This window comes from Hyperoodon ampullatus (assembly GCF_949752795.1).
Source record: "Hyperoodon ampullatus genome assembly, chromosome: 1".
Taxonomy (NCBI): domain Eukaryota; kingdom Metazoa; phylum Chordata; class Mammalia; order Artiodactyla; family Ziphiidae; genus Hyperoodon; species Hyperoodon ampullatus.
Window position 1 is genome coordinate 169,240,803 of NC_136914.1, and position 25,788 is coordinate 169,266,590.

Genomic DNA, 25,788 nt, shown 5'->3' on the forward strand with positions numbered 1-25,788 from the left:
TCTTATGAGTAATTTTACTTAAAGTTATTTTTGAAAATCAACTGCGTTTTAGAGTGAATCATATGTTTAGTCAGTACCAACATCTCTTCTAATTTTATAAAAGAAAATTTTGTTCAATAAAAGAGTCTCTATCTAGAGCCATCTCCTGATCTAGACTGGGATGGAGGAGGCTTGTTTCTCAGCAGTGACACAGAGCTATCTACCAGAAGGGCTGGGAAGGCCTCAGAACAAGAAGATATCCTGTTATGCAAGCCACAGCCAAGGACAGGCCATCTCCAGGGAAGGCAGTCAAAGGCAGAGCCTAATTTTTGGACTGCTGATTCCATATGAAAGCAGCTCACACTGTAGCCAAACCATCATCCATACAAAGAGGTCTAGATTCTGTGAAGTGCCCCCCATTCTCTTCCTCCCATTCCAACTTGAGACACTGAGAACACTTAGTAGTAGATAATGGATGCACAGTAGAAGGACAGTGAAGTTCAGTGAGGGAGGCCAGATGCACAGAAGTAGCGGGATGGAGCTATGACCCATGTTTTTGCCACAAGTCCTGCCACCCTCCTATGGGCCTTTCCACAACCAATTAAAAGCCACAAAATCACCTTGTATTACCATGTTTTAGAGGCACTGAACATTTGGATAAACTAACTACAGAGACAGAAATTCTTAAGTATGCTTCGTGCAACAATTTCATAAACATTTAGTATTCTGAATCTATCTCTTTCTCTGAAACACCTACTGAGTTGATTGATAATTTATGCAAGGATGATGTTCTGCTACATTTAAATCTAGGGATGCATACTTCTGCCCTAACATCGCCTCTAATTTTCCGTACCTCATTTTCCTTAAAGGAGTCAAAATTTGCTAGATACAGAAGAGTTACAGTAGCTGAAGCCTGAAGTTTAAAAGATAAAAAGCTGCTAGGGTCACCCGAACGTAACCATATTGCACCTGCTCTGTATAGTATTTTTATCTACTAATAGACGATTAAATGTAAATCCTAATGTACATTCCATTTTACATGCAATATGGGTTAGTTACTGTTGCTATGGAAACCTTCACTTTTGCATTTACTGATTTTAATTCTGTGACATTTGCTGACTTTAGTACAATGTAAAGTTTATAAATATAACATACAGGTTTGCAGAGGGTTTTTTTAAGTATTCAATTTGCATAGATAATCCCATCACAAATCTCTAAACACTTTAAGGGAAAAAGCATTAAACTGAGGCTAATTAGCAGTAATCAGCAAACAACAAGCTATTTCCAGAAATAACTATTTTCATCGGTCCTCAAAAATCTCCTTTCACTCACCAAATGCCCCATCCATTGTATAAATCTTCTAACCTCTGATTTAATGATACTTTCCCAGTGTGGAATTTATAAGGTAATTATATTTATTGAAAACACTTTCAAATGTTACCTCATCTTACCTTTAACATTAACCTGGAGAGAGACAGGCCAGATGCGGTTTAAAGAAAGAAATGACCTCACTTTAGGGTCCACTTCCGATCCAGGGCAAACAATTCTTCACATTTCAACTAGATCTTCAAAGGGTCATTACAACAAACCATTCTATTTTCCTTCTTATTTCTAGTCTTAGCCATCTTTGCTTCTTTGGAATCTAGCACAGTTTCCATATGTGGAATATATGCATACTCTGCAAATGTCCCTAAATTTTTTTGATTCCCTGATTACCGCCACTTAACAGATATAGAAACTGAGACCCATAATCATTATGCAAAAACATCAAAAGTCACCTAGAAACTAATTTGAAAAGTAAATTCACTCATAAGAATTGATTGAACATTTATGATGAGCACCCAATACTTTTGAGGTATTCCCACAGACATGGGTGAAAATCCACCTCACTGTTACAGAGTCACAGAGAATTAAATTATTTTGTGAGTCTCCCCAGGGAAAGCCTGGATTCAGGTAGCCATACACACATATATATAAATATAAAAGAGAGTGTGTACCAGAGCATTTTAAGTGGTTCCATCAAAGTCTGCACATTCAAGAAAAGGAACAAACTTAACCAATATTTATTGAGCTTCTATGTTGAGTCAGACACTGCTTAGCAAACTTAGAGCGGTCAAGTGTCTATAGCTGTACCTGGAGAAGGGAAGAAGGGATGAAAGAAAACTCTAATGCCGTACTTAAGGTTGATAGGGAAAAGGGTGACAGGCCAGGAAAACGGCAAATGGGCTTAAGAGAATCACAAGAGCTTTTCAAAGACAAAAGGCACTTGAGAGAAAACAGGACCACTAATAACCAAGAAGAAACAGGGAAATAATGAGACTCAGAAATGGGGAAGAGAATAAACTCTTAATCAATCTTTGCTTTAAAAAAAAAAAAAGAATGTTGAACTGGTAAGTGATGAAGATGCTGTGAAAGTAGAAGCTAATCAAAAGTAGGTAAAGGGAAGGGGCTTGGGAAATGCAGAGCTCCAGGGAGGCAGAGAAGGCTACGGAGGAATTTAACAGAACGGATGGACAAGGAGGATGCTGTTACTGTTATTTCAAGTGGATTCTGGGAAGCAGGTAGAGTGAACATCATTGAACTGCACACTGATTTGGGGCTTGAGGACCCAGATACATGCTGTTGGCAAGAATGGGTAGAGATGAAGTCTGGAAAGAGTCCCTATACTTATTCCAGTAACCTTAGAGTTAGGCTGGAGACCTCTCCTACCCAACGCCCTCCATTGCCAATCCATCACCAAGCACTGCCCCATCCACACTCATCTGCCCCCTTGATGGGCTTCAAGTTGATCCAATTCATTATTATCTTTTACCTGGAAAACTGTAATATCCTTCTCTAATGTGTCTTCTTGCATCTGTTATTAAATCCTCCCAAATCATTCTCCTTTCAGCAACCTGAGTGATGTTTTCAAAATACCATTAAAATGACTGTATTCTGTGGATTGCGGGCCCCAAGGATGGAACACAGTGAGAATAGAATGGTGCCTACTCCAATTATGCAACTCTCTTCCCTGCAGAGACTTCCCTGAGCAAAGAGCAGACAGCCACATCCTATTCCTGCCCCAGACCAGCATCTCAGGCCTTTGCTCCCTCCAGCTGGGTTGCTCTTTTTCTTCCTCAACAAATCCAAAGCCCATAATCCCTTATAAGACCAATTCAAATCCAACCTCTTCCATGACACATGGCCTAAACATTCTACGGTATTCACTGTATTCTAATGACAGTAGACCATTTAGCACTGCCTTTAAAATTCTTCATGTGTTCAATTGATATATAGTGAGTATCCATCAGATTCCAGGTCCTGGGTTAGACACTGGGTGACTGAATTAAATAAAAATAGTCCTATTTGTACATTTGGGCAGTTTCCGCACTGCAAAAAAAGGCAGTTGGCCAAGGAAATAGGAAGAGAGGACTAAAATCCCAAGCACTTTGCCAAGCCCTTTGGGGCTAGTGTCTGCCAGGAAGATCAGAAAGCTTTCCCTTTGCACAAAAAAGCTCACCCAGAGGGAAGACCTTTTACTAATTCACATAAACATGACCTATAGGCTGCTGTTCCTGGAAGGACAGACCTCATGCTTGTCTGTGTGGAGCTTAGTTAGTTGTGTTTAAACTTCTGGGCCTGCTTTTTTCTCATAGTCTTTATTGAGTCAAGAAAGGTCTAGAGCATCTCTTCTGCACCTGTATTCTGTGTTGTTGATACAAAGATGAGCCAAATGTGGTCCCATACCTCAAGAAGGCCAGGGTGATGTGAACTCATGGTGGATTCTCTTTGTGCACGTGCTGGTTTCCACTAAGGACCCAAAGTCATCACCAATGATAAGGCTTCAGTTGTGCCTCATGTTATGACCCAAGGCCTGCTTGGACTTCCCTGGGCCTCAGTTTCTTCACCTGTAAAGTGGGGCACCATCTGGAGAGTTAGTGGAATTGCAGGGTGAAGATCAGCTCTTGCCTTGGGTGCACCCAGGATCAAGCCATAGTGTGACTCTTGCCTGCTGTGAAACTCTGGGCTAATTCCTAAGCCTCTCTCAGCCTCAGTTCCCTCATCTGTAAAATAGAGGTAATAATCCTACTTATTGCACTGCTGTGCAACTTAACTTAAAGTTAAAGTGCTCACCTGGGAGATTGACATGCAGCAGACACTTAATAAATACACAGTATGATTACATTGTTCCTCATCTTGAATTTTTGAGATACTGCTTTTTTTCTCATCCAGTCCCCTGCCTTCAGTTTTATGGATTCCTAACCACTTAAGGCTTTGCATGATCTGTTTCCTTCCCTAAACTCCTCTCAATATTGTCTAGCTATATACCATAGTTGGAGGAGGGGGATATTTTTTCAATTAAGATTCATTAAATGAGAACCTGGAAGTTTCACAAAAATTACTGATTAACTCTTTGGTAAGGATGACATTTTCTACCCTACACAAAGACAATTTCTCATGGACTAAGGCAGAAAAAAAAGATTATTTTTGCCATATCTTGGCTTTTAAGTAGGCTTAGAGGAGTCCCCTTTTCTTCTTCCTCACCCACAGTTTAGGTTATAGTAGTTTAAGGGACCTGGGTGCAGCCATCATGGGGGCATGAATGCTGCATGACTTTATCTCCCTGTTTTGGGATACTTAAGCAGCTTAATTTCTCCAAAGATCATTGGATACACAGTGTTGTCAAAAAGTTAGCAGTGCTCTAGATTAAAAATACGAATATTTAGATCACAATTTACTCCATAATGTAAGCAACTTAGAGCGTAAGCGGGCGCGGGAGTGTGTGTGTCCTGATACCACAGCCCCTGCTGGGATACCTTTCATCCTCGCTGCTCTCAACAGCCCAGTCTTGCCCATCATAAGCAGACGTTCAGCTGGCTGTCTTCCCCACTAGGCTTTGAGCATGAGGGCAGGGCTTCCTGGTAGACCTCCATCACTGAGCACATAATAAAAAAAACTCAACAGGTGATTGAGGGATGAAGGAGCCAAGGCAATCCCATCCTAGACACCCCAGGGTGCCACCATGAATGTTCCTTTTTAAATGGTTTAAAAGTCAAAGCCATACTAAAAGTAACAGCAGAGTTCATTCTTCTCTCCTTTTCCCCTGCCTCCATTAAAAAAAAAAAATCACAGGAAATATAGAATTAGGACTGGAAGCCATTCCCTGGCCGTTCTCTCCCCACCTCCCCCAATCTCTTGTTATACCAGGAGTATCTGGTATCCCTTCAAGGAGGCCTCAGGAGACCCGGTAATATTATATATGGCTGGGCTTCTTGGAAATACAATGGAGTGAATTAGGGCGGAGTTTTCAGTTTCTAACTATAAATGTCTTGACATATTTTTCTTTCAGACGAATGGCTGGAAATATGATAAACTATATTTTAATGTTTATTTGTTTCAAATATAGTATTTTTTTCAACGGACAAATGTGAAGTTTTGAGTCCGGAAAAAAACAGGTTTAAATAACCCTCCTAGCAAGCAGCTTTTAAAATAGTACACACAAGTGATCATTTCAAAGCAGTTTAATGCACTCAGCCAACAGGCATTAACAGTCTTTTCGGAATAACCTGACACCTTAAGCTTATTTTCTAGTCTTGGTTCGGATGAATTTTAATCTTTCTTTAAAAAAAAGAAAAAAACAAACGGTACCGGGACCCCTCTGAACTCTGTGATTTTAGGACATCCTGCATTTGCATTTTGAGGTTTTTTATAAAGACCGGAAAAAACAATCCCCGGACCTTCTTTCATGTGCAGGTTTTAAGACAATGGTGCCCAGAGGGTGAGAAGGCCAGAGTGGTGCTCCAGCTCCAGCCAATGCGGGAGGAAAAGCAAGACAAATCTTTCTGTGACTCAGCAAGATCCCCTCAGCAAGTGAGGTGGGAGAAAAGGGGCAGGAGTCTCAATGTCAGGAGCACATTATTTACCTTGATTGTATGTTTCATGTGGGAGATTAAAAACAGAAGCAGACAGTCCACCTAATGGGAATCAGAATAAAAATAGTGATGGAAAGGATACCTTGCAGTTCATATCTCTTCGAATCCAGAGCTGTCAGAAGAGGAAATAGGCTCAGGAAAGGGAAAGATTTATCTAAGGTCACAGGCTCAAGTTTAGGGAGGAAAGAAAATGTAAGAAGAGTCTAAGAAACACTCTTGAACAAAATTCTTTGGCCCTCGATATGACATGAAATGCCAGGTAGGGAAGGGCAGAGTCACCCTCCAATACCTCCCGGTATTGGCAGTGTCCCTCCACCATCTCACTGACTGTCCAAGATTTTCCTCGGATGCTGACCTATTGTTCTGCCCATTCTACACCAAGGAAACTGAGGCTCAGAGACTCATGTTACATGGCCTGGGTGGGAAAGGATTTCAACCCATCTTCTCGCTCCCCACTCAACCTCTTCACTTGACTCATTGTCATCTCCGTCTGGGGTCCTGGTTCCAGGCTGGCTGCCAGGTAAGGGGGGGATCTTCCCAGAAGCCCCAGCTCATCAATTCGAGCTTCCCAATTCTGTCACGGCAGGAGGAAAAGTCAGGGTTGGCGACCCTGGGGACCCACCCTCTAAAATGGCTGTTAAAAGTTTTGTGGACCCCACAGTGGCCTCATTGGTGGACAAATAAAGTGTCCCTAGGCAAGTTACATAACTTTGGCTCACAGTAATTTTGCATCTTAAAAAAAAATGCCATGAAAATCCATCCTTTGCTTCAGACACGCTAGGCTAAAAATAGCTCAGCCAGCCAGTAAATGTGTGTCATTTTTCCTTTGTGCATCTCCCCATCCACTGACCCCCTCCTCTCAGCAGACAAATATGCTCCTAGACAGACTGCCAGTCTGCCCTCCACAAAGTGACCAGAGTGACCTTGCTCGAAGGCATATCATTGGTTTCACTGCCCGGGCCAAAAAGTACCTTTATCAGTTCCCTTTGCCTGAGAGTAGAAACCAACGTTGATGGAATCCTTACTACATAGTAGTGAGGTGGTGGACCAGCAGGTCTAAAAGCTTAAAGGCCTCATCCCATTAAATTCCCTAAAACAAAACCTATGAGGTGAGGGCTACTCTTGTGTCATTTTCCAGATGAGGAAACCAAAGCACTGAGAAATTAAATAATCATGCCAGGGCCCTATTCGTACTCACTATACTGAAGTCCAACAGATAGTCTCTAATGGATAGAGACCAACGGCCTCACTGGACATAACTGGACATAACGAAGGCTTCACAACCAGCCCTCACTTCCTCTCCAGGTTTATTTCCTACCACATTCCAACCCCATTCCAAATACACACATATATACACACTCATACAGCCACCCTAGACCTTAAGCCTCAGCTATGCCAAAATCCTCACCCTTCCTCAAACAGAGCATCATCTTTTGAGACTCACTTTCTTTGCCTGTGCCTTTCCTTCAGCCAAAAGCATCCTTTCCACCACTATTCTTAAATTGGCAAATTCCCATTCATCCCTCCTTCTCTGCAAATCCTTACTGTGGTCTCACTAAGCCCTTTCAAGTCAGGCATGCTGCCCTCTTCATCTCCAGACCAGTAATATCACATATGGTAGACTTCAACATCTGCCAAACAAATCAGCGTCATCGTCATCGTAGTAATGAACACTCAGAGGGCACAGGCACTATGCTCATCACTTTATAAGAATTATCTCACCTGATCCTCATAAAAATCCAAGGATGTAGATTCTATTATCATCCCCACATTATCCAGAGCACAGAAGGGTGAGTTAACTCACTCAAGGTCACACAAATAGTAAGGAGAGAAACAAGTCTGCTGGACTCCAGAAGTTAATCATTCAATGCTCATGTTATGCAGGGGACACAGTCTGATTGCATGCTATGACTGCTCTTTCCTAGAACATGTGTGTGAGGCTTATCTATAAAATGCATATCACCCATATAAAAACAGTGATAACTCAGAATCTAGTTACAAAATGGCGGCTTCTGTGAAATGTACCTTTAAAAAAAAAGACTGCAGTTGGCCACCAAGGCTGTCACTTGTCATGATGGATAAAACACGAATAAGGTAGTACCTGACCCCAAGGAGCTCTTCGACCCAGTGAGGAAAATAAGATAATACTGCATACAACTCATGACATAGCCCACTTTATGAGATATCACTTTCCTCCTTGAATTGAAGACATGTCCTTCAAACGGTATCATAAATTAACTGGCTGTATCCCAACTACTGGTTCTAGATCAACACTAACTCTTAACATGAATTCAACCTCCCTCTTTGCAGTAGGAATTGTGCAAAAATCTTTTGATTTACAAACATTGCACAAGGTTGTGTGCTGGTTGCCTCCCGACTCAGAAATAATACAAAGGAAAGATAAACGGGGGAAAATGATCTGCCTTCAAATGGGAGGGAAAAGCTTTCTTAAAGGAGACAGAGAGTCCTGGGTGCAAGACTTCTGACAAGTATTAAATGTTAATGGTAATCACAATAGGCACCATAGCTAACGCCTTATATCAGCAGCCCTCCAACTTACTTGGGACAAGATTGATTACTAAGAATGCTATTTCCTTGAGATCAAATCATGGTGCAAAGAAGCTGGATAATTTTTTAAAATATATATATATCATGCTAATATATACATATATATATCATGTTAAAAACATAAACATTTGTGTAAATAATTCAGGCAACTCAAAATTTTAAGAAGATTTAAGAACATGGTGAAATACTAATAATTTTAGTTAAAAGAGCCGGATTCAAACGGGTGTTCGGTATGTCCCTAAGCATGTAAAGGCTGATGCATATGTTTGTCTGTCTTAGATTGATATGCTAAAATGTTAACAGCAATTTTTTGCATAGTAGAACTAAAGATAATTTTTATTTACCTATTTGTACATTGTACTTTACAAATATTCTATTATTGATAATGAACCAAGTTCTTAAAATCAGAAAAAGTAGACCTATTTCTTAAAACATATGCAACTTTATTTTAAATAAATTGGCAAGGAAAACAGTCATAAATTCTAAAGCAATAAAGCTTAGTGATGTGTTTTTCAACATCAATAGCATGAAGCTAAAGATCGATACCATTTTAGGGCAAATTGGAAAACTGGAAAGAAGAAAGGGGTTTGAAAAGGAAAAGTGTTTGTAGGGTTGAAGTACAAATTAGTGATAGGTAAGAGTGTTTGATTTGGCCACTTCCTGGGTACTACCTGGGCAACTAGTGTTATGATTTAGAAAACCTGAGACCACTTCTGAATCCACAACAGATTGTAGTCCAGGTAAGCACCACCTGTGTCTGGTTTCAGCACTTCCACAATCTCCACAATCAGAAGTTTGGACTAGATGATCACTCACATCTATTCCAGCCCTGAAATTCTAGGATTCAGCCAACTGGGAAGCCAGAGGCTCCATCAGAGTTTCTGTATCAGAACCTTTCAAAGGCACGTGATACGCACCAACTGCTTAATTTCAATTTCAAGGAAGAAATTTCAGCCAACTGGAGAGTAATCATGGATAACATTATAAGGCATAAGAAGGGTTTTGTGTGTGCGTGTGTACTGCCGAATGGTTAGCCTTGTATAAATTATTAGTGTAACTTTTGATTGTCTGCACAGATTTTCAATCTCAAGATCAAATTTTCATGAATCCTAAGAAATTACCCATAATGGGAGGCAAAATTTAAAGCACTACCCTCTCTAAAAAAATAACATATATTAAAACAAATGTAAATCTAAATTATATTTAATTTAATATGTATTAAATTAAAATTTAAAACAACGTAATGTTTGAGTTATGTAAGCTATTCCTCTAGAAAGGTTGATTAAAAATTATTATTAATGTGGAATTCTACATAAAAATCACAGGTGACCTAATCAATGAAATGAAGTGTAGGAAGGTATGTGTAATTTAAGGAATTCAATATGAAAAATCAGGGAGGCTGTACACTGAAGTCGGTGGGACAAAGCAGCCCATTGTAACAATCAGTTGCATCCATAAAGAAAGTAGAGGCGGGTAGCTTTACTACCTGTCAACCTGATCCCTCTGGCCAGATAGATGCCACATGGTGCTGTTCAGAGCATCACCAGTTCCACCCGTGTACATTGCACTGTGTTAAGGAGTAAGCCACAAGATGTCACAGTGGATCAGTTTGGCAGGGCTGTTATCTGTCCAGACATGCAGGTGGGGCTCTGGGCTTCACCCAGTACTGACACAGCTCCCTTGGAGGAGTCTGTCCCAGGCAGCATTTTGAGAAGTACACCTCTTTAGACAAAATGGCCAGTCAAGGCCAGTGGGTGTGTGCTCTCCAGCCCTCCCCAGTGTCCCTGTTTAGATGGCCCTGCAAAGGCACTGGTGAAGAGGAACATTTCAATATTTTGCTGTCTCCACTGAGTTCTTAGCTAGAGCAAACCCTGAACACAGATTTTCCCCAACAGAATGGTGTGCGTGTGTCCCATACATTGATCAGTTCTTAGTCTTTAACCTTGGTATGTCTAAGAGTTAATTATAACCTGGACTTTGGGGGAGATCACAACCACAAGAAGGTGTATGATTATTGTGTCATCACTATCATATGATGGTGGAACGCCCTGATGATTCTGTCACGTATTATAAGAACCCCAAACCCACAAATCCTACATGTCACTGCAAGTTTCATTCATTAAATTGAAATATGCTTGTGCAAGCCTTGTAAGATATATTTTTAAAGATACTTTTATGGTTATTAAAGGGGAAAGGGGGAGGGGTAAGGACTATGGGATTAGCAGATACACAACACTATATATAAGGTAAACAACAAGGATTTACCATATAGCACAGGGAACTATATTCAATATCTTGTAATAACCTATAATAGAATAGAATCTGAAAAAAGAACATATATATATATATATACACACACACACATATATCACTTTACTGTACACCTTAAACTAACACAATATTGTAAATCAACTATAGTTCAATAAAAAATAAGTAAATAAAGATACTTCTAGGAAATCAAGCAATGTTTTGCATGACTTACACAACTTAATTTTCTGATGGGGCAGAGAAAAGGGCAGCATAATCATCACCATCATCATAGTTCCCATTTATTGAGCACTTACTATATACCAGGAATTTTTACATGCATTTAGCCATTCACCTCCCAAAATAAAATTCAGGCTAAGAAAATGAAGGTTCAGAAAAGTTAAATGACTGTCCTAAGATCACACAGCAAGCAAGAGGTAGAGCCAGGGTTTGGATCCAAATCTGATTTGTTATAAGTCATACTTCAGTTCAGATCTTTACATTCCAGGCACGCTACTCTCTTCATTCCAAAGAAAAAACCACTAGTGGAAAAGAAGTTGTGCATGTTTCCTAACCAGAAGTTTCACACATACACAAACAAAATCTGATTGGGGTGAGCAAATATCTCTCTCTTGTCTCTATGTCTCTGTCTCTCTCTAATACATATGCACACACATTCACACACACATAACACAAACACACCACACAATTCGTAAACACAAAGACATTATAAACCACATCATATACTAATATAACTTCCCATATTTTCTGTTGTATAAATCACTTCAAATAAGCTAATTAATGGCCCTGAAAGCACTTTCCCAAAATGCAAAGTGCTCCAGGAAATGTAAGGTATTATCGTGATTCATATCATAATTCATGGCTGTGGGCCCTCAGGGAGGGGCCCAAAGAGAGAAGTAGTAGAAATAGCAAATGAGAAAGGTGTAAATATTTTTCATCAGAAGTCAGGAGATTCCCAACAGATTCATACTACCCAGAGGGAAAAGTTCTCAGCTCAACACATCTTTCACAGAAGAAATTCCTCTCTTCAGGCTTCTTTTCTCTGCAGGTCTGGCTGAACATTCTATCTGTAAATGCTCACCCGACTATTAGGCTTACAGATTCTTTTCCAACTGTAGTTGTCGGTGATTGTTGGGAAGATTCAAGGTAAATTCCAGTGTCAGTCTGGATAGTGCTGGTACAACATAATTTCCTTTATTCAACAGATATATTTTGCATATCAACTATGTGCTATGGGGCACTGGGCAGACAACTGTAAAGGAGACAGATGAGGCCGTTGTTCCCACGTGGCTTATATTCTATTGACACTTGAGAAATAAACTAGAAGCAAAAAAAAATACCAGCTTGCTATAATTCCTACGAAGAAAATTATCAGGGCATGTGATAGAAAGTGAGTGAGACTGTGTGTGGGAGGGGTAATGAGCTGATTAAGGAAGGCCTCTCTGTGAAGGGGGCATCTAAGTTGATCAGTAGAGGCCCTACTAAGTGTTAGGACTCATCCTTCATGGTTGTTATTTTATTTGAGACATTGAATCAATTACCTGCAAATCAAGCCAACACCATGCCAAATTCTAATTCAAGTTAGATTTCCTAATACTTATAAGTGTTATTATGGAGGAATCCGTATATGCATTCTACCACTGAGGGCAAGGGTGTTGAGGTATGCACAAGCTTGGCAAGTTAATGGATCCAAAGAAGTCCCCTGTGGCTGGAGTTTGCTGAACACGTGGTAAGACTGGGCCATCAGGAAACAACAGATCAATAGAGCCTTAAAAGCCAGAGCAAGGAGTTTGGAGCTTATTCTAGGTGTGAGGGGGAGCTGGAAAGTGATGTGCTCTGATTTCTGCTTCAAAAATATCACCTTGGCTGCTTGCGGGAAAATAGATTATATAGTGGAAAGAGGGAGCAGAGAGTATAGTTAGGAGACCATCCAAATCTTGAAAAGAGAGGATGGGGGCTTGTGATGTCCCCAGAACAGGGGTGGTTCGTCTTCTTCAGAGGGGTCTACCACATCTTTAATGCTCAGCACTCTGTTTTTAATTGGAAGACTATAACTTCAAACTAGGCTGGTCAAAAGTCGTAGTAAATTGAGGGCAAGGGGTGGCTGTCAGGACTTCCAACAGGGAGCGGGTAGCCTTTACCAGCAAGCTTCTGGGCAGAGCACTGAATGGGGGAGTCAAAAGATCCAGCCCACGGGGATGCCCATGTATGGACTTGGTCTTCGCATCTCTGAGCCTCAGTTTCCTTATCTGTTAAAGGAACCAGAACACATGCATCTTGGGCTTGGGAGTGGATCACATGAAGAGATCCATCTTATCTCTAATAATTGGCAGGCATTTACTACAAACACAGTGGCCTCACAGTTAGCTAAAGCAGGCTACAGGATTAGGAAGGAAACCTCATTTCCCACGAGGAAATCCAAAGACACACGACGTGGACAGACTGCCTCTTAGGGTCAAACTAGGATAGTGAGAAACCAACACACGTTAGGAGCTCTCTTCCCTCTATGCCTTTATTTTTTCTATGATTCCTAATTGATTACCTGCAAAGAAAGCCAACATCATGCTACATTCTAATTTACTCTCCTAATCTTATATTTGGAGGGGGGTGGCACTACCAAAAATGGGATAGCTTTTCTACTCATCCCATTGATGTTTAAAATAATTAAACCACCGTCTTCTACAGAACACGCCTGAGAAGAGTCAAGCACTGAATAGAAATTTAAATATTTTTAAGTTAAAAAAAAATTAAACTCTTAGATTACTATGCATAGTGTTCCACAACAAGTCCAGTGACTCTTCAGATAAGGCCACTTCAATGAATACTGAAAATATTCATTCTTTAATAGGGAGTGTGAATTTGGGGTATATAACCAGGGTATGTTTTCCACCTCTGATTCCATCCTTTGGAATTTCACATGGTCCCTTTTGAAATGAGTCAGACACTTGAGAGGCAAACAGTCCAACCAGGTTAGGTGGATGGGGTCATCTTTCCAGCCACTGCCAAAGTCAACCTATCCAAGGAAAAAATGAATGCATTCACCTAATAAATTTCCACAGGTGAAACTAAAATCCTTGCTAGTATTTCTTATCTCAGAGAAGTGCTATAGAGCAAAGCAGTTAACAGCATAACTTCTAAAATTAAACTACCATCTGTGTGACCTTAGACAATTTACTTAACCCTTTGTTTCCTCATCGGTAAGACTGAAGATGTTAGGAGTACCAATCTCAGGAGGTGATTATGAGGGTTACATGAGCTGATGTACAGAAAGCACTTAGCGCCTTGGCCCTACAGATAGTGACCCCTGCATAGATGCTAGTTACTATCATCACGACTACTTTTCAGAAAGGTATATATCTTTCAATATACAAAGGCACAGTGTATTAACCTAACAGGGCACTACATTGTAAGAACTGGTTTGTACGTCGCCCTTTGTTACCAAATGGTCTTAATCATCTCTGTATTTCCAGACACAGATATTGTCATTGCCTGAAGTATAGAAATTCTTGAAGGAAGGGCTGAAGTTTGTCTCAAGTATTAATAGTTGCCTATGTTCAGATGCATGCTGCCAGAATTTAAATGTAAAAAAAAGAGTCTAAGCTCAGATTGATAAGAAAGATGGAAAGAAAGAAAAAGAAAGAGAGGAAGGAAGGAAAGGAGGGAGGGAGGGAGGGAAGGAGGGGAGGGAGGGAGGAAGGGAAAGGAAGGAGGAAGGAAAGAAAGAAAGGAGGAAAATATTTTGGTCAGAAAATGACAAAGGTATATGTCATATCTACATCAGCTGAACACATTTTTAAAGCTCTGTTTTCTGCTACTTTCAAAAAGAGATTTGTTTTTCCAGATCAATTATATTCCGAGACCCACCAACCAAATCCAAATAAGTAAGTTTATGAATCTTGTTCCTGACAATATTTGGGGTTGTTTGTTTTCTGTTTCGTTTGCTTGTTCAGAAAGGGGGTTTTCTGTGTTCCTCATGAAAATGGGTTAATGTGGACAAATGTAATAAAAGGAGATTTATAGCCCTGTCTCCATACATTTTAAATTAATTTCTTTCTGAAACCCAAACAAAAAGCTAAATGCTTAAAAAATGAATACTGTTTAAATCCTATATCATAATTTACATACCAAAAGGGGAGAGATTTAAGTGTGCATTGATTTTAGGCTGATAAGAATCTGTGTTGAATGTGAGCTGAGAGATTTTTTTTTCTTCTTGGCCTCCTACGAATAGTTAGTTTGCAGCAATTTTTAATTAAAAACAGTTCCCATAGTAGGAAAATGGGGGAAAAAAAGACCTCAGGAAAATAAAATCCGTACAAGAGTCCAGCAATTTGTTTTCTGAGGCCATGTAGAGATCTTGAAAAATAAGAGAGGTTGGAAGTTCTTATTTTTTAAAACTTCACTTTTGGTTTCATTTAACATTTTCAAAATAGCTTTCCTTACCACTACTAATCCCCCCTCCCCCTACTCCTCACCAACCCCCTACGAAAAACTTGGAAAGTTCTGTGTTTAACACTGAAAATCATTCATATGCCTCAGAGTAACAGCACCATTTTTCTTTCTAAATTTCTAGGAAAAAAAAAATCCAAGTTTATCACAAAGCAGTTTTCATTTTTTTCCCACCTATCCAAAATACCTAATCTCATTTTAACTAGGCTCCATCTGAGCATCAATGATACTAAGCTACCCCATGAATAAACATGATGCTACAACGGGAAACCCTGTGACTAAAGTATATAAAAATGTAGCTGAAAGAAAAGACTGAGAACCCTCCACCCCCTCCCACCCCCTCCCCGGGGAGTTGGAGAGTTGAGCTGAAGCGGGGTGAAAGCAGCAGATTTAAATTTCAAGGTCTTCAAATATTTTCAACGTTCATATTAAATCCTGTAAAACTAAAAACCGTAATTCTAATAAAATCCTTGTTACATGGCAGCTTCCCATTGTAATCACAGTTTTCTCTTTGGGAGTGGGATGTGTAATACTGATAAAAGAATAAAAAACCTCAAAACAGAAGAAATACATCCTAGTACCCACACTTTCCTGGTGTTTGTGGTATTTTATTAAAATTAGCATACTGCCGACCTGGAAAAAAATCTATGTACTTAAAAATATCTTCATTGGAATGGAGACGTTTTTGGTCATTTGAATAAGGTAAAAAGAGTTGTCTACAATATCCAAAATTTTTATAACTTGATAAACTTTCTTAAATTCTATAAAAATCCAACATTATTAAAATCCTTTCACTAAAAATGAAGGTCACTATGATGATCTCATATTTTACCTATACATATTTTTAATCCTATAGCACAGACTTCAGGAAATGAAAAAAATACTGTTATTTTTGTTATTACTGAAGCTTGTTACAGAACAAATCCTGAAATCTTTAGGACACATTTTTAAGTCCTATCTGACGGTTCTCTGTGTGCAGTGTTAAACTAAAAATTGTGCAGTTTCGTTCTTTCAAAATACATTTGAGACAGCAAGACCATTCAAACAGTAAATAATTTGGAAGATCTCAGGTCAATTCATGGCAACATACACAATGGAAAACATAGCCCTCTTCCTACTGCCTGGGAATTACAGTGACCAAAACTGACACAAAGCTCCAAGAGTTTCTCTGAATTTCAATTTAAAAAAGGGGGAAACATCTATGTACTTCTTTATGAAATTCCACTGAGATTCCGGTGTTGCAAAGAAATTTTATTTCCCACAATAGCCAACAGCATCTAAAGCATATTTGTGTTGTTTTTGTTTGCTTCATAATGCATACAAATTCCTTTAAAAAGAAACGAGGTCCCATAATTTCTTAGACACTTGCTTTCCTTTGCCACAAAGATTAGGGATATAAATTGCCTCATGATGCAATAAGTGTGGAGAATGTGGAGATGAGCACTTTTAGGGGAATTGGAAGTAGGTCCCTAAAGCAGCTTCAGGAGGTACCAGGACCCCCAAAGGCATCAGAATTGTGCTTCTCAGGAAAGGTGCCAATTTCAGTGATATAGTTAAATTCTCTCTCCTCTGTCATCTACTGATTCATGATCGGCTTGTTCACAAATGTTTATTGAGCACCTACTTTGTCCCAGGAACTGCTTGCTCCCAGCACTGGCCTTAAACAAGACTGGCAGGGTCGCTCCCTGCAATATTTTCTCCACTATGACCCTATTTTTTCAGTACCATTTGTGATTTTGAACTAAGTACCGTAAGCCAAGAAGTAACGTCTGTGCTCATTACTCAAGTTCACAATGCTTTCTCATACTAAAGAAAACCAAACCTTGAACTTTGGTAAAATCTGAATTTTTAAATTAAAGAGGCCTTGCAGATAATTTGCTTATGAGGAACCAAGATCCATGTAAGTGAAAGAAACAAGTTCGAAAAAGGATTAACTCCCAATCCAGTGTTTTTTAAAACTACCCAGCTTCTGAAGGGCTTTGATTTTATTTAATTGGAAGAAATGCATCAATCCCCAGGAGAGAATGCTTTGGGGGAGTCATCTATGGAAGGAGAGTAGGTGGGCACCGCGCTTCTTTACTACTTTTTTTCCTTTCCATAAAGAAGGTTTCTAGGAAATTTCTGCAAACTTGATTATAATTTTTTCATTGAAACTGATTTGCTGCAATTTCTTTCTAGGCAAGTCTACGTTCGCAAAAGAATGGAGAATCGAGAGTATTACATAGGTGTGTATGTGTGTGTGAGAGTGCGATATTAGGAGTCAACGAAATAATACCATGTAATATAGAAGCAGGAACCAGAAGAGAGAGAGAGAAGAAAGAGAGTCTCTCTTGTCCAAAATGGTTGGATGCATCAGTTAAATTCTAAAAGTAATCACTCAACATCTATGTGATTTTGTGTGTGAATAAACTGATAACCCTTGCTGGGTATTACTGTACTTTATTCCAACCAATCCCTCTCTAGGGCTTAGAACAACTTTACCATAAATAGTCACCATTAATATTGATAAATGCACAATGTAACTTTTTCAAGAAGTTATTTTTTTCTAAATATTTTTTCCATTACAAACTTTGATCAAAATCTAATATCGAATGTTAATATTTATATATCTTAGGAGCAATTATTTGATTCTCTCCTTTTTTTCATATGAAATGAAAACAAACTTATGGCCTTGGGTCGTGACATCCTTTACTGCTTGGCAAAGAAAAAAGGAAGTGTCAGAGCAATTATCTGGATAATTATAAAAAAGATCTAATTAAGGGAAGAAGTGTTCAGGGTTGGCTCTAGAACATACCAGAAAACAGTTCTCAGTGCTTTTCTGTCAGTCAGCAAGGTTTAAGAAAATCTTTAGGATTTGTCATAGCAAGCTTTCCTCTCCAGTTTCTTGAGCTGTGAAGCAGGTTTTCTACTTAAAAGTAATACCTCAGAATCCAAAAGTTAGGAATTCCTGAGTTTAGCTCTCACAAAAGATAACGTGTCAGTTTTAAGAAACAATACTATGAATGGGGGACTTTAAAGGTTTTCTCTCAAATGTGAAACAAATGTGGGGACCTTATTGCATCCTGCAGATTTTTATGAGGACCAGGATAGAGAAGTCCTCCAGATAAGTATTCTAGCTCAGAACTGGCCAGGTGATAATTAAGGGGCACAGGAGAACACAGATATCTGAGAAATCTGCCTGTTCTCTTAAACAAGAAGCATGGAGAAAAACCTCCTTCTACAACTCCTCAAAAACTTCCTAAAATGTAAGATGGACACGGGTTCTTTTTAAATCCTGCCGCTGTTCAAGAATTGATCCATAAAGGCCCCTGGTCTCTTTTTTAAAGCTAATCATATTTTTAAGTCATTTTTTTTACTCCAAATCTGTGTTGCAATTATGTGTGCCTGAACTGTATGACATTTTCTGTCCTCCTAATTCTGAAAGCAGGCTGCGACAATCAATAGTTTGTGCAAGAGTTTAAGATTCCAATACACAGTTGCAAAGATCTGAATGCAATATACAAATTGTAACGTACACACACAACTACACACACACAACAACACACAAATATCATTTTCTGTCAACAGCTCACCACCCTTAGCACGACAGAGTTTACACTTGTATAAAAGCTACTGGCTTCTGGGGAGAGCAACTGTATCATCAAGTACACTTAACATCTATGATGTATTAACATATAAAGAAAATAGCAGTGATAAAGACAGCCCAGCTTTTTTTTTTTTTTTTAAATCAGTCCTTGTCCAGCAGTTAGCCAATCAGAAAGCAGGTCACTTCTTGTTAGCTGTATTAAATACATTAAACATCATGAATTCTCCATGGCTCTGTTAACAATTCAAGCAAGTGTGTTTTATTTTATCGTACAACCTTGAGTCCCTTTCCAGAATTGAGAGTCAAGCTTCTACCTAAAATTCTACCAAAGCTACTCCCTGAAAGCTCTTTGCCATCAACCCTCCGGGTATCTGTACTCTGCAGAGAAGACAGAATTCCCAGCGACTTCTACTTCTTAAAGTGACTTTGGTGCCCCTATAACAAACTCCTTCTCAGAACACTTCAACACAAAGCCCCAACTAAAAGGCAAATGGACAGCCCAGGAGTAGGACCTACCAGCCCAGCCAGCACAGAGGAAAAGTCAACTGGCATTAAATATTTAAATTGCAGGAGGCGGTCTGGAGTTTTGCATTTACAAAGTTCTGAAAGTCCTGTCTCCTCTCTGCTCCCAGAGTTGTTTGCGAGTAGGTGAGGCTTCTCTCTGGGGCACAAGATCACAATATGCAAAAACTCAAGCTGACTTGAATTCTGAGCCAGCTCCCGTGGAAGTGAGAGCTCCTGGGAGACACTCCCACCGCCTAGGGAAGAAAGTCAAGAACCCCTTGCCCCAAGCAACTGGTTTCTGAATTTAACACGGAAATAGACAAACATGTCCCTCCAGAGCTAGTTCTGAAAAGTACGAAGGGTGGCTCTTCTGCCCTTTTCACCTCGATTTTGATGACTTTGAAAAGCAAACGCCTGTCAAGCAGACTTCCTCTGGGATTTGTTAAAAAAAATAAATTATTCTGCTGGATGCAAATGATCACCAAATCCCTCGGAATTCTATCTCAAGAACACTAAGGGGACCGACTGAGAGCCTGAAAATGCCAGAGTTCTGGTAGAGCAGCATTTCTGGACACCCGGCAGGCGAATCAAGTGCTGGGTTGTCTATTTCAAGATTCCGGCAGAAACTGTCCCCAGCTCCAAGAGTTGCTGTGCCTGGAAACCCAGCGTTCAAAACTAGTGGATTCATGCTGGCGCTCATTTCCACGTACGTGGTAGTATCTAGTGGGACACTTCCCGCAGAATGCAGCCAGCCACCCAGGAAAAGCTCAGGCACAGTTTGAAAAACACACACACACACACACACACACACAAACACACACCCAAGGTTGAAGTACTTACCTCTGTGCGCGACTGCAGTCTCTTGTTCATCTCATAGATTCGGTACTCTGGTTGTACCATGTAGGGTGTATGTCTCCTATAAAATGGGCCAAAAGGAGAAGAATAGAAGGGGTCATGTGGTGTGCTGGACATCTTGCCTGCCTGTCGAAAATCAAGCTAAACAGAGTAGCAGTAACGTCCATGCAGAGCACATGGGCTGTGTTCTTCACAGTACAAAGTAGCCGCACGCACACGCTCGCACACGCGCGCGCACACACACACAGAGGCAGGCAGGCAGGCAGGCTGAACACACTGGCTGGGAACTGCTGTGGGAGCCCTCGGTAGCGAGAGAGAGAGACGGAGAGCAAGCGGGAGGGAGGGAGGAGGGGGGGAGAGCTCTCGGGAGGGGAGGGAGAGAGCAGGAGCTTCAGAGAGGGAGGGAGGCTGGGAGGGAGGAAGAGAGGGAAGGAGGGAGGGAGAGAGAGAGGGGAGCTGGATAGCTTTAGGCACCACTGCTTGTTTTTAAAGAAGCAGTTTGTGGAGAGGTCATTTCCTGTCCACACTGTAGACTAGTTCAAAAATATAATTCTCCTCACAGCCTGACAGAGGTCTAAGGTTTGGGTGGATTATTTTCCTCTAGCCAGGACGCTTCACAACCTGCTTGCTGAGCTTGTTAGCATATAGGTGGTTTAACCGCTGCCAGAGCCACTCACCCCTGACAGCCACACCGTTGTAATGGTTCAGAAATGTGATGACTACAAAATACAGAAACGGGGGCATCGTGGTCCCTGGTAACTGAGCTGGTGATTCACTCCCATGCAGATTTCCCTCTGCACTAATCTTCCTGTATAGTTTTGATTTTGCTTACTGTTGTTCCAAGCAAGAGCTTGTTAGAGTCTTTGCATTTCAACCCATCCTAACCCCTTGCCCTCCCCAATCACCCCTCTTCCCAGCCCCCTCCCTCTCCTTCTCCCAAAGCTTCATTCAAGCTGGTTTAAGGGGGCCAGGATTCAGGTCACTGAAGCATTTTCAGGTAAAAAACGATTATTTGGAATGTGGAATGCCTAAGATACACCCATGGTGCAATGGTCTTCTTTCCCTAGGAGAGAGAAAAAGAAAAAGAAAAAAAAAAAAAAAAACCTGCCAAAGCAGACCTCCAAGTAAGAGAGGAAAAGCAAGAAAGAGAAAACTCCCACAAAAATGACCATGGAAAATTCAGTTGAGTAGGAAATTACAAATAATTGAATGGCTCATCCCCAAATAACATGTCCAACTCTAATGGAGACAAGGTCTTTATTTTCTAAGACTGGTCAAGTACATGAATCTTTTCTCAATTGCGGTATGTGATAACTGGGAGAAAATTCGCACAGCCCATGGGAGGGGAAAGGATGTCTATAGATATTAAATGATCTGTATGACAATCAAGTTCTGCTGGAACCAATGATAACCAGACATCTACCCCTTAAACAAAGCCCAGATGCAGAAAATGTAAATGTTTTGAACTAATATCTAGCTAGGTCAGTGGTATTGAGGAAAGAAAGCAAAGACCACCAAAAAGCTTGATGCTTGCAAGACTTAAATGTAAATGCATGCAAATGAGACATTTCTTCTTTTTAATAAGCAGATTAATTAACTTTCTGCCCCAGTCATGGCTTGGGGTATCTCTAAGTCACTAGCCAACAGGGGATAAGGTATTGCTAATTCTGCAATTTACACTCTTAAGAATACTCAGGCATAGAAATGCCCCCAAATTGCGGTCTTGATTAGTCCTTTACCATAAGTGCATGAAATGTTTGCAGAGTCCACCCCAACCTTCCAGTGCAGCCCAATACAGTAACGTCTCTTGCCAAGATGAGATTAGGGAAGGCATTACAGTAAGGCTGCTTGGAACTCTTTCCTTCAAGAGGACCCCAAGGCAGGCCAGCACGTTTGGTTTCAGGTTTCATTACACATCCAAAAGCTGGACCAAATTTGCTGCAAGGTTTGTCAAAACACACAACCTTCTAAAGACAGGAATTCAAACAAATTTGGCGTGATTTATGTTTTGGAATGATGGCCACTGCAAAACCTAACCATTCCTTGTGTTTAAATTCCCAAACTAAAGACCGCCCAAGGGTTTAGTGCCTGTCCACGTTTGTGTTTACGTGGCTGTTTCAGCCCAAGAATTAAAGTAACACCTAGCAGAACTGTGCAGTCCAATATTGGATCAAAAACGGGAAAAGCTGAAAAATCCATTTAGGGAACCCCTTTCTGAATAAGGTTGAGTCTTGCTCTCATTAATTCTTGTGGACTGTTCCAAATTATAATTGGAAATATTTCTTCCTGCTAATACCTAAACATTCCAAATTCAGAAATATCTGAAACTGCTCACAGAGCCACAATTGTCTTCTAACTTGTGATTCATCCTTATTACAACCAGAAAGTTGATTATAGAAAGGGAAGTAACTGTGCCCCATGTTTTCCCTTCAGTGTTTTCTCCGCTGCTGGTAGGAAAATGCCCAAATTCATTAAGACCTGTTCTCTGTCTCTCTGTCTCTTTCTGTCTATCTCTGTCTCTATCAAACACACACACACACTATTTATTTGTTTGTTTGTTTGCTATACTCCATCTTCCTGTAGTTACTATCTCATTTCATGCATGCACACATTTGTACTCTTTGTCCCTTGTTTACCTGCAGACTCCTCTCATCCTCCTATCCAATTAAATTGTCCCCTCCCCTGTGAGCCTTTTTTCCATTGCCCATTCATTAATGCGTTTATTCTACAAATACTACATTGGCATTGGATGGGGGCATGGGCTATAGCACTGGCCAGAACACATTTCAACCCTGGTTCCACTTACCTGCCTTGTGAACCTGAGCAAGTGACTCGATCTCTGTATGTCTCAGTCACCTCATTTTTAAATTGGAGAGAATAATAGCAACAATCCTTTAGATTGCTGCAATGGATTAGATGAGATAATGCACTAGAATGGATTAGAATCCACACATATGAGTGTTCAAAAATGTTATTATTAGTAGGTACCTAACACATGCTTAGGTGCTAGGAAACATTGGGAGGTCAAGGTGGATATAGCAGATGCTTTCCTGCCCCTTGCAGTGGGGGGTTGGGGGTACAGGTAGCATAGAAGAACTAATAAGACTTTGGGAACATAACTTCAAATTGTAGTGCATGCTATGAAGGAAACAAATAAAAGGAAGAGATAGAAAATAATTTTCCCCTTTGGGTCAACACTATATCTTTTATATTCTTCTATTGGAGAATTTACATGTAAATGTAGTAATTGCTATTGTTTATTAAGTCCTTACTATGTGGCAGGCACTGTGCTGACTGGTTGACACAAATATTCTTTGTTAATCTCACAATAAACTTATGTGATTGATGGAACTACTCTCCCCATTTTACAGATACGGAGACTAGGACTTGGAGTTGCTAAGAAATTCCTTTAAGATCAAACAATTAATTAGTGACAGGGACAAGATTCACACCAGTCTGCCTAGGTCTTAAGCATTTTGCTGCTTTGAACCCAGGTCCATCCTCCTCATCTTTAGGGCATCTCTGTTCTTTGTCCCCAGTGGCCAGCGTAGTGCTAAGCCCACGGTAGGTACTCAAGCCATACGCATGGAATTTATTGGAAGAAAGGGCAAGAGGAAGAAGTGGCTCTTATCACCTTGATTTTATTATTTGTTCTGTTCAATTTCAGGCGTCCATTGTCCCCACGGCCCCACTTCTACCCATTCTCCCTGAAGCCTCGCCAAACTATTCCCACTTTTCTCATTGTCCAAATCTTCCAGCACATACTCCCAAAGTTGCGCTGTTAGATGTTTAATCCTTTGCATTATCAGGTTACCTGGTTGGTTTTGTCACTTCCCTGCTTCTTTTTTTTTTTTTTTTTCTGGATTTCTGGATTTTCTTCTTTTTTTAATTTTTATTTTATATTGGAGTATATTTGATTTACAATGTTGTGTTAGTTTCAGGTGTAGTTATACATATACATGTATCTCTTCTTTTTCAGATTCTTTTCCCATATAGGTTATTACAGAGTACTGAGTAGAGTTCCCTGTGCTATACAGTAGGTATATATGTATATCTGTATACATATACATGTGTATATGTTAATCCCAACCTCCTTATTTATCCCTCCCCCACACTGAGGGACCAGCTATGACTCATCTTATTCTGGCCCAGGGCTGAGCCTGAGAAATGACAGAAATGTCCTCATTTGAAGCCTGCAAATCAACTCCTTTAGGAAACCATAAAGAAATTCAAGAAGCAATGTTTGTATACCATAAAAGAATGAACAAGTCTAACCCCAATGCAACAGTTCTATTACCCCCAAAATTGAACCATGCTAGTTTAAATATAATTTTGCATGTTGAGTATTGAATAAGCCACAAAAGTCCTCTCACAGACATTCAGGATGCTCTAAAATCTGGCCCGAGCTTTGAGCTTGGGGCTTCATCTTGATATATTCACCCTAGGTTTAACCCATAGAGTGCTTATTTTTCCTTTAATTTGAACTACTTGACAACAGTTTACAAAAATAAAGAATTTCACATAAAATCCAGATTTTCATCTTCTCTTGAAAAATCCTAAGCTCTGGCAACCCTTGGCCCCATCCTTGCCTGCGTGGCAATGTGCAGTGGGACCTATTAGTGCTTGTCCATCCACCATGATTTCCATCACTCCATGGCCTTCACCAGCCAAGGTCCCTAATTTCCATTTACCTGCATCATCCATCTAGGTATTGAAGTCATTGTCCCTTTCCTTAATCTATCTGATTGCACCGTCTCGAGTTCCTTCTACGAAACTGCGTTTGCTTTAGAAAGCTAGTTTTCTTACCACTCTTTGGTTGTCCCTCTCTGCCTTTTCTTACTTATTTCTGCATCTTTTATTTTTCTTTCTGCCTCTTCATTCCATAAGCATTTAGCTAACATATGCGTGCAAGATACGGCTGAGATGTGATAGGGGGATAAAAATTTTAAAAGACATGAATATTCTTTTAGAGGATGGGCTTTGGAACTTCACTGACTTGGCTTGAATCTTGAATCCTGCATTTAGCTGTGTGGTCCTGGACACTTAATTTCTCTGTGCCTCAGTTTTCTAACCTGTAAAATGGGCTAATAACAATCTTATGGCCTTTATGAGAATTAAATAAGTTAATACATGTAAATCGACTAGAACAGCACTTGGCATTTAATAAATGTTCATAGTTGTTACTGTTATTATTAGAAAAAGTAACAGGGATTACCCAATCTCAGAAATAAACGTAAAATGACACTCTGAAGTGTGGAGGACAGGCTCAGATAGGGAGTAGGCATTAGCAGTAGAGATAAGGCAGAAAAATCTAAGGCATCCTATGGTAGGCATCTTCAAACTTTACAAATGAAATGCTAATTTACAAAGAGCCTTCAAGGAAGGAAGGATCTGTTCAAGCTAGTTAAGTCAAAGAAAGCTTCACAGAGGAGTTGGCATCTGTGTTTATCCTCGAAGGATCTGTCAGAGAGATAAAGATGAGAGTCTGTGGAAGGTCATGCCAAACAGCAGGAACACTACAGAAATGAACATGCTTGACATCAAGCAAAATCAAGAAACTTTGAGAACAGTAAAAAGATGTTGAAGCCCAATTTTAGAAGGTCTTAAGTACCACTTTAAGGAATTTGCAGTTTATTGCATGGGCCCTGAGGAGCCAGTAAATGAGAAGAT

At 40.1% G+C, this 25,788-nt stretch overlaps 1 protein-coding gene across 6 annotated transcripts in view; it reads right to left on the reverse strand.

The window, feature by feature from the left end:
• Nucleotides 1–20,235, reverse strand: part of LDB2 (LIM domain binding 2) — a gene marked incomplete at both ends in the record, with an annotated part of 391,237 nt that extends 371,002 nt beyond the window's left edge. For all 6 annotated transcript variants that reach the window (XM_079699794.1, XM_079699793.1, XM_079699792.1 and 3 more), the window contains one exon: nucleotides 20,104–20,235. In XM_079699794.1, the coding sequence (XP_079555920.1) occupies nucleotides 20,104–20,235 (132 nt within the window). The remainder of the gene's footprint in view (nucleotides 1–20,103) is intronic.
• Nucleotides 20,236–25,788: the final 5,553 nt, after the last annotated feature.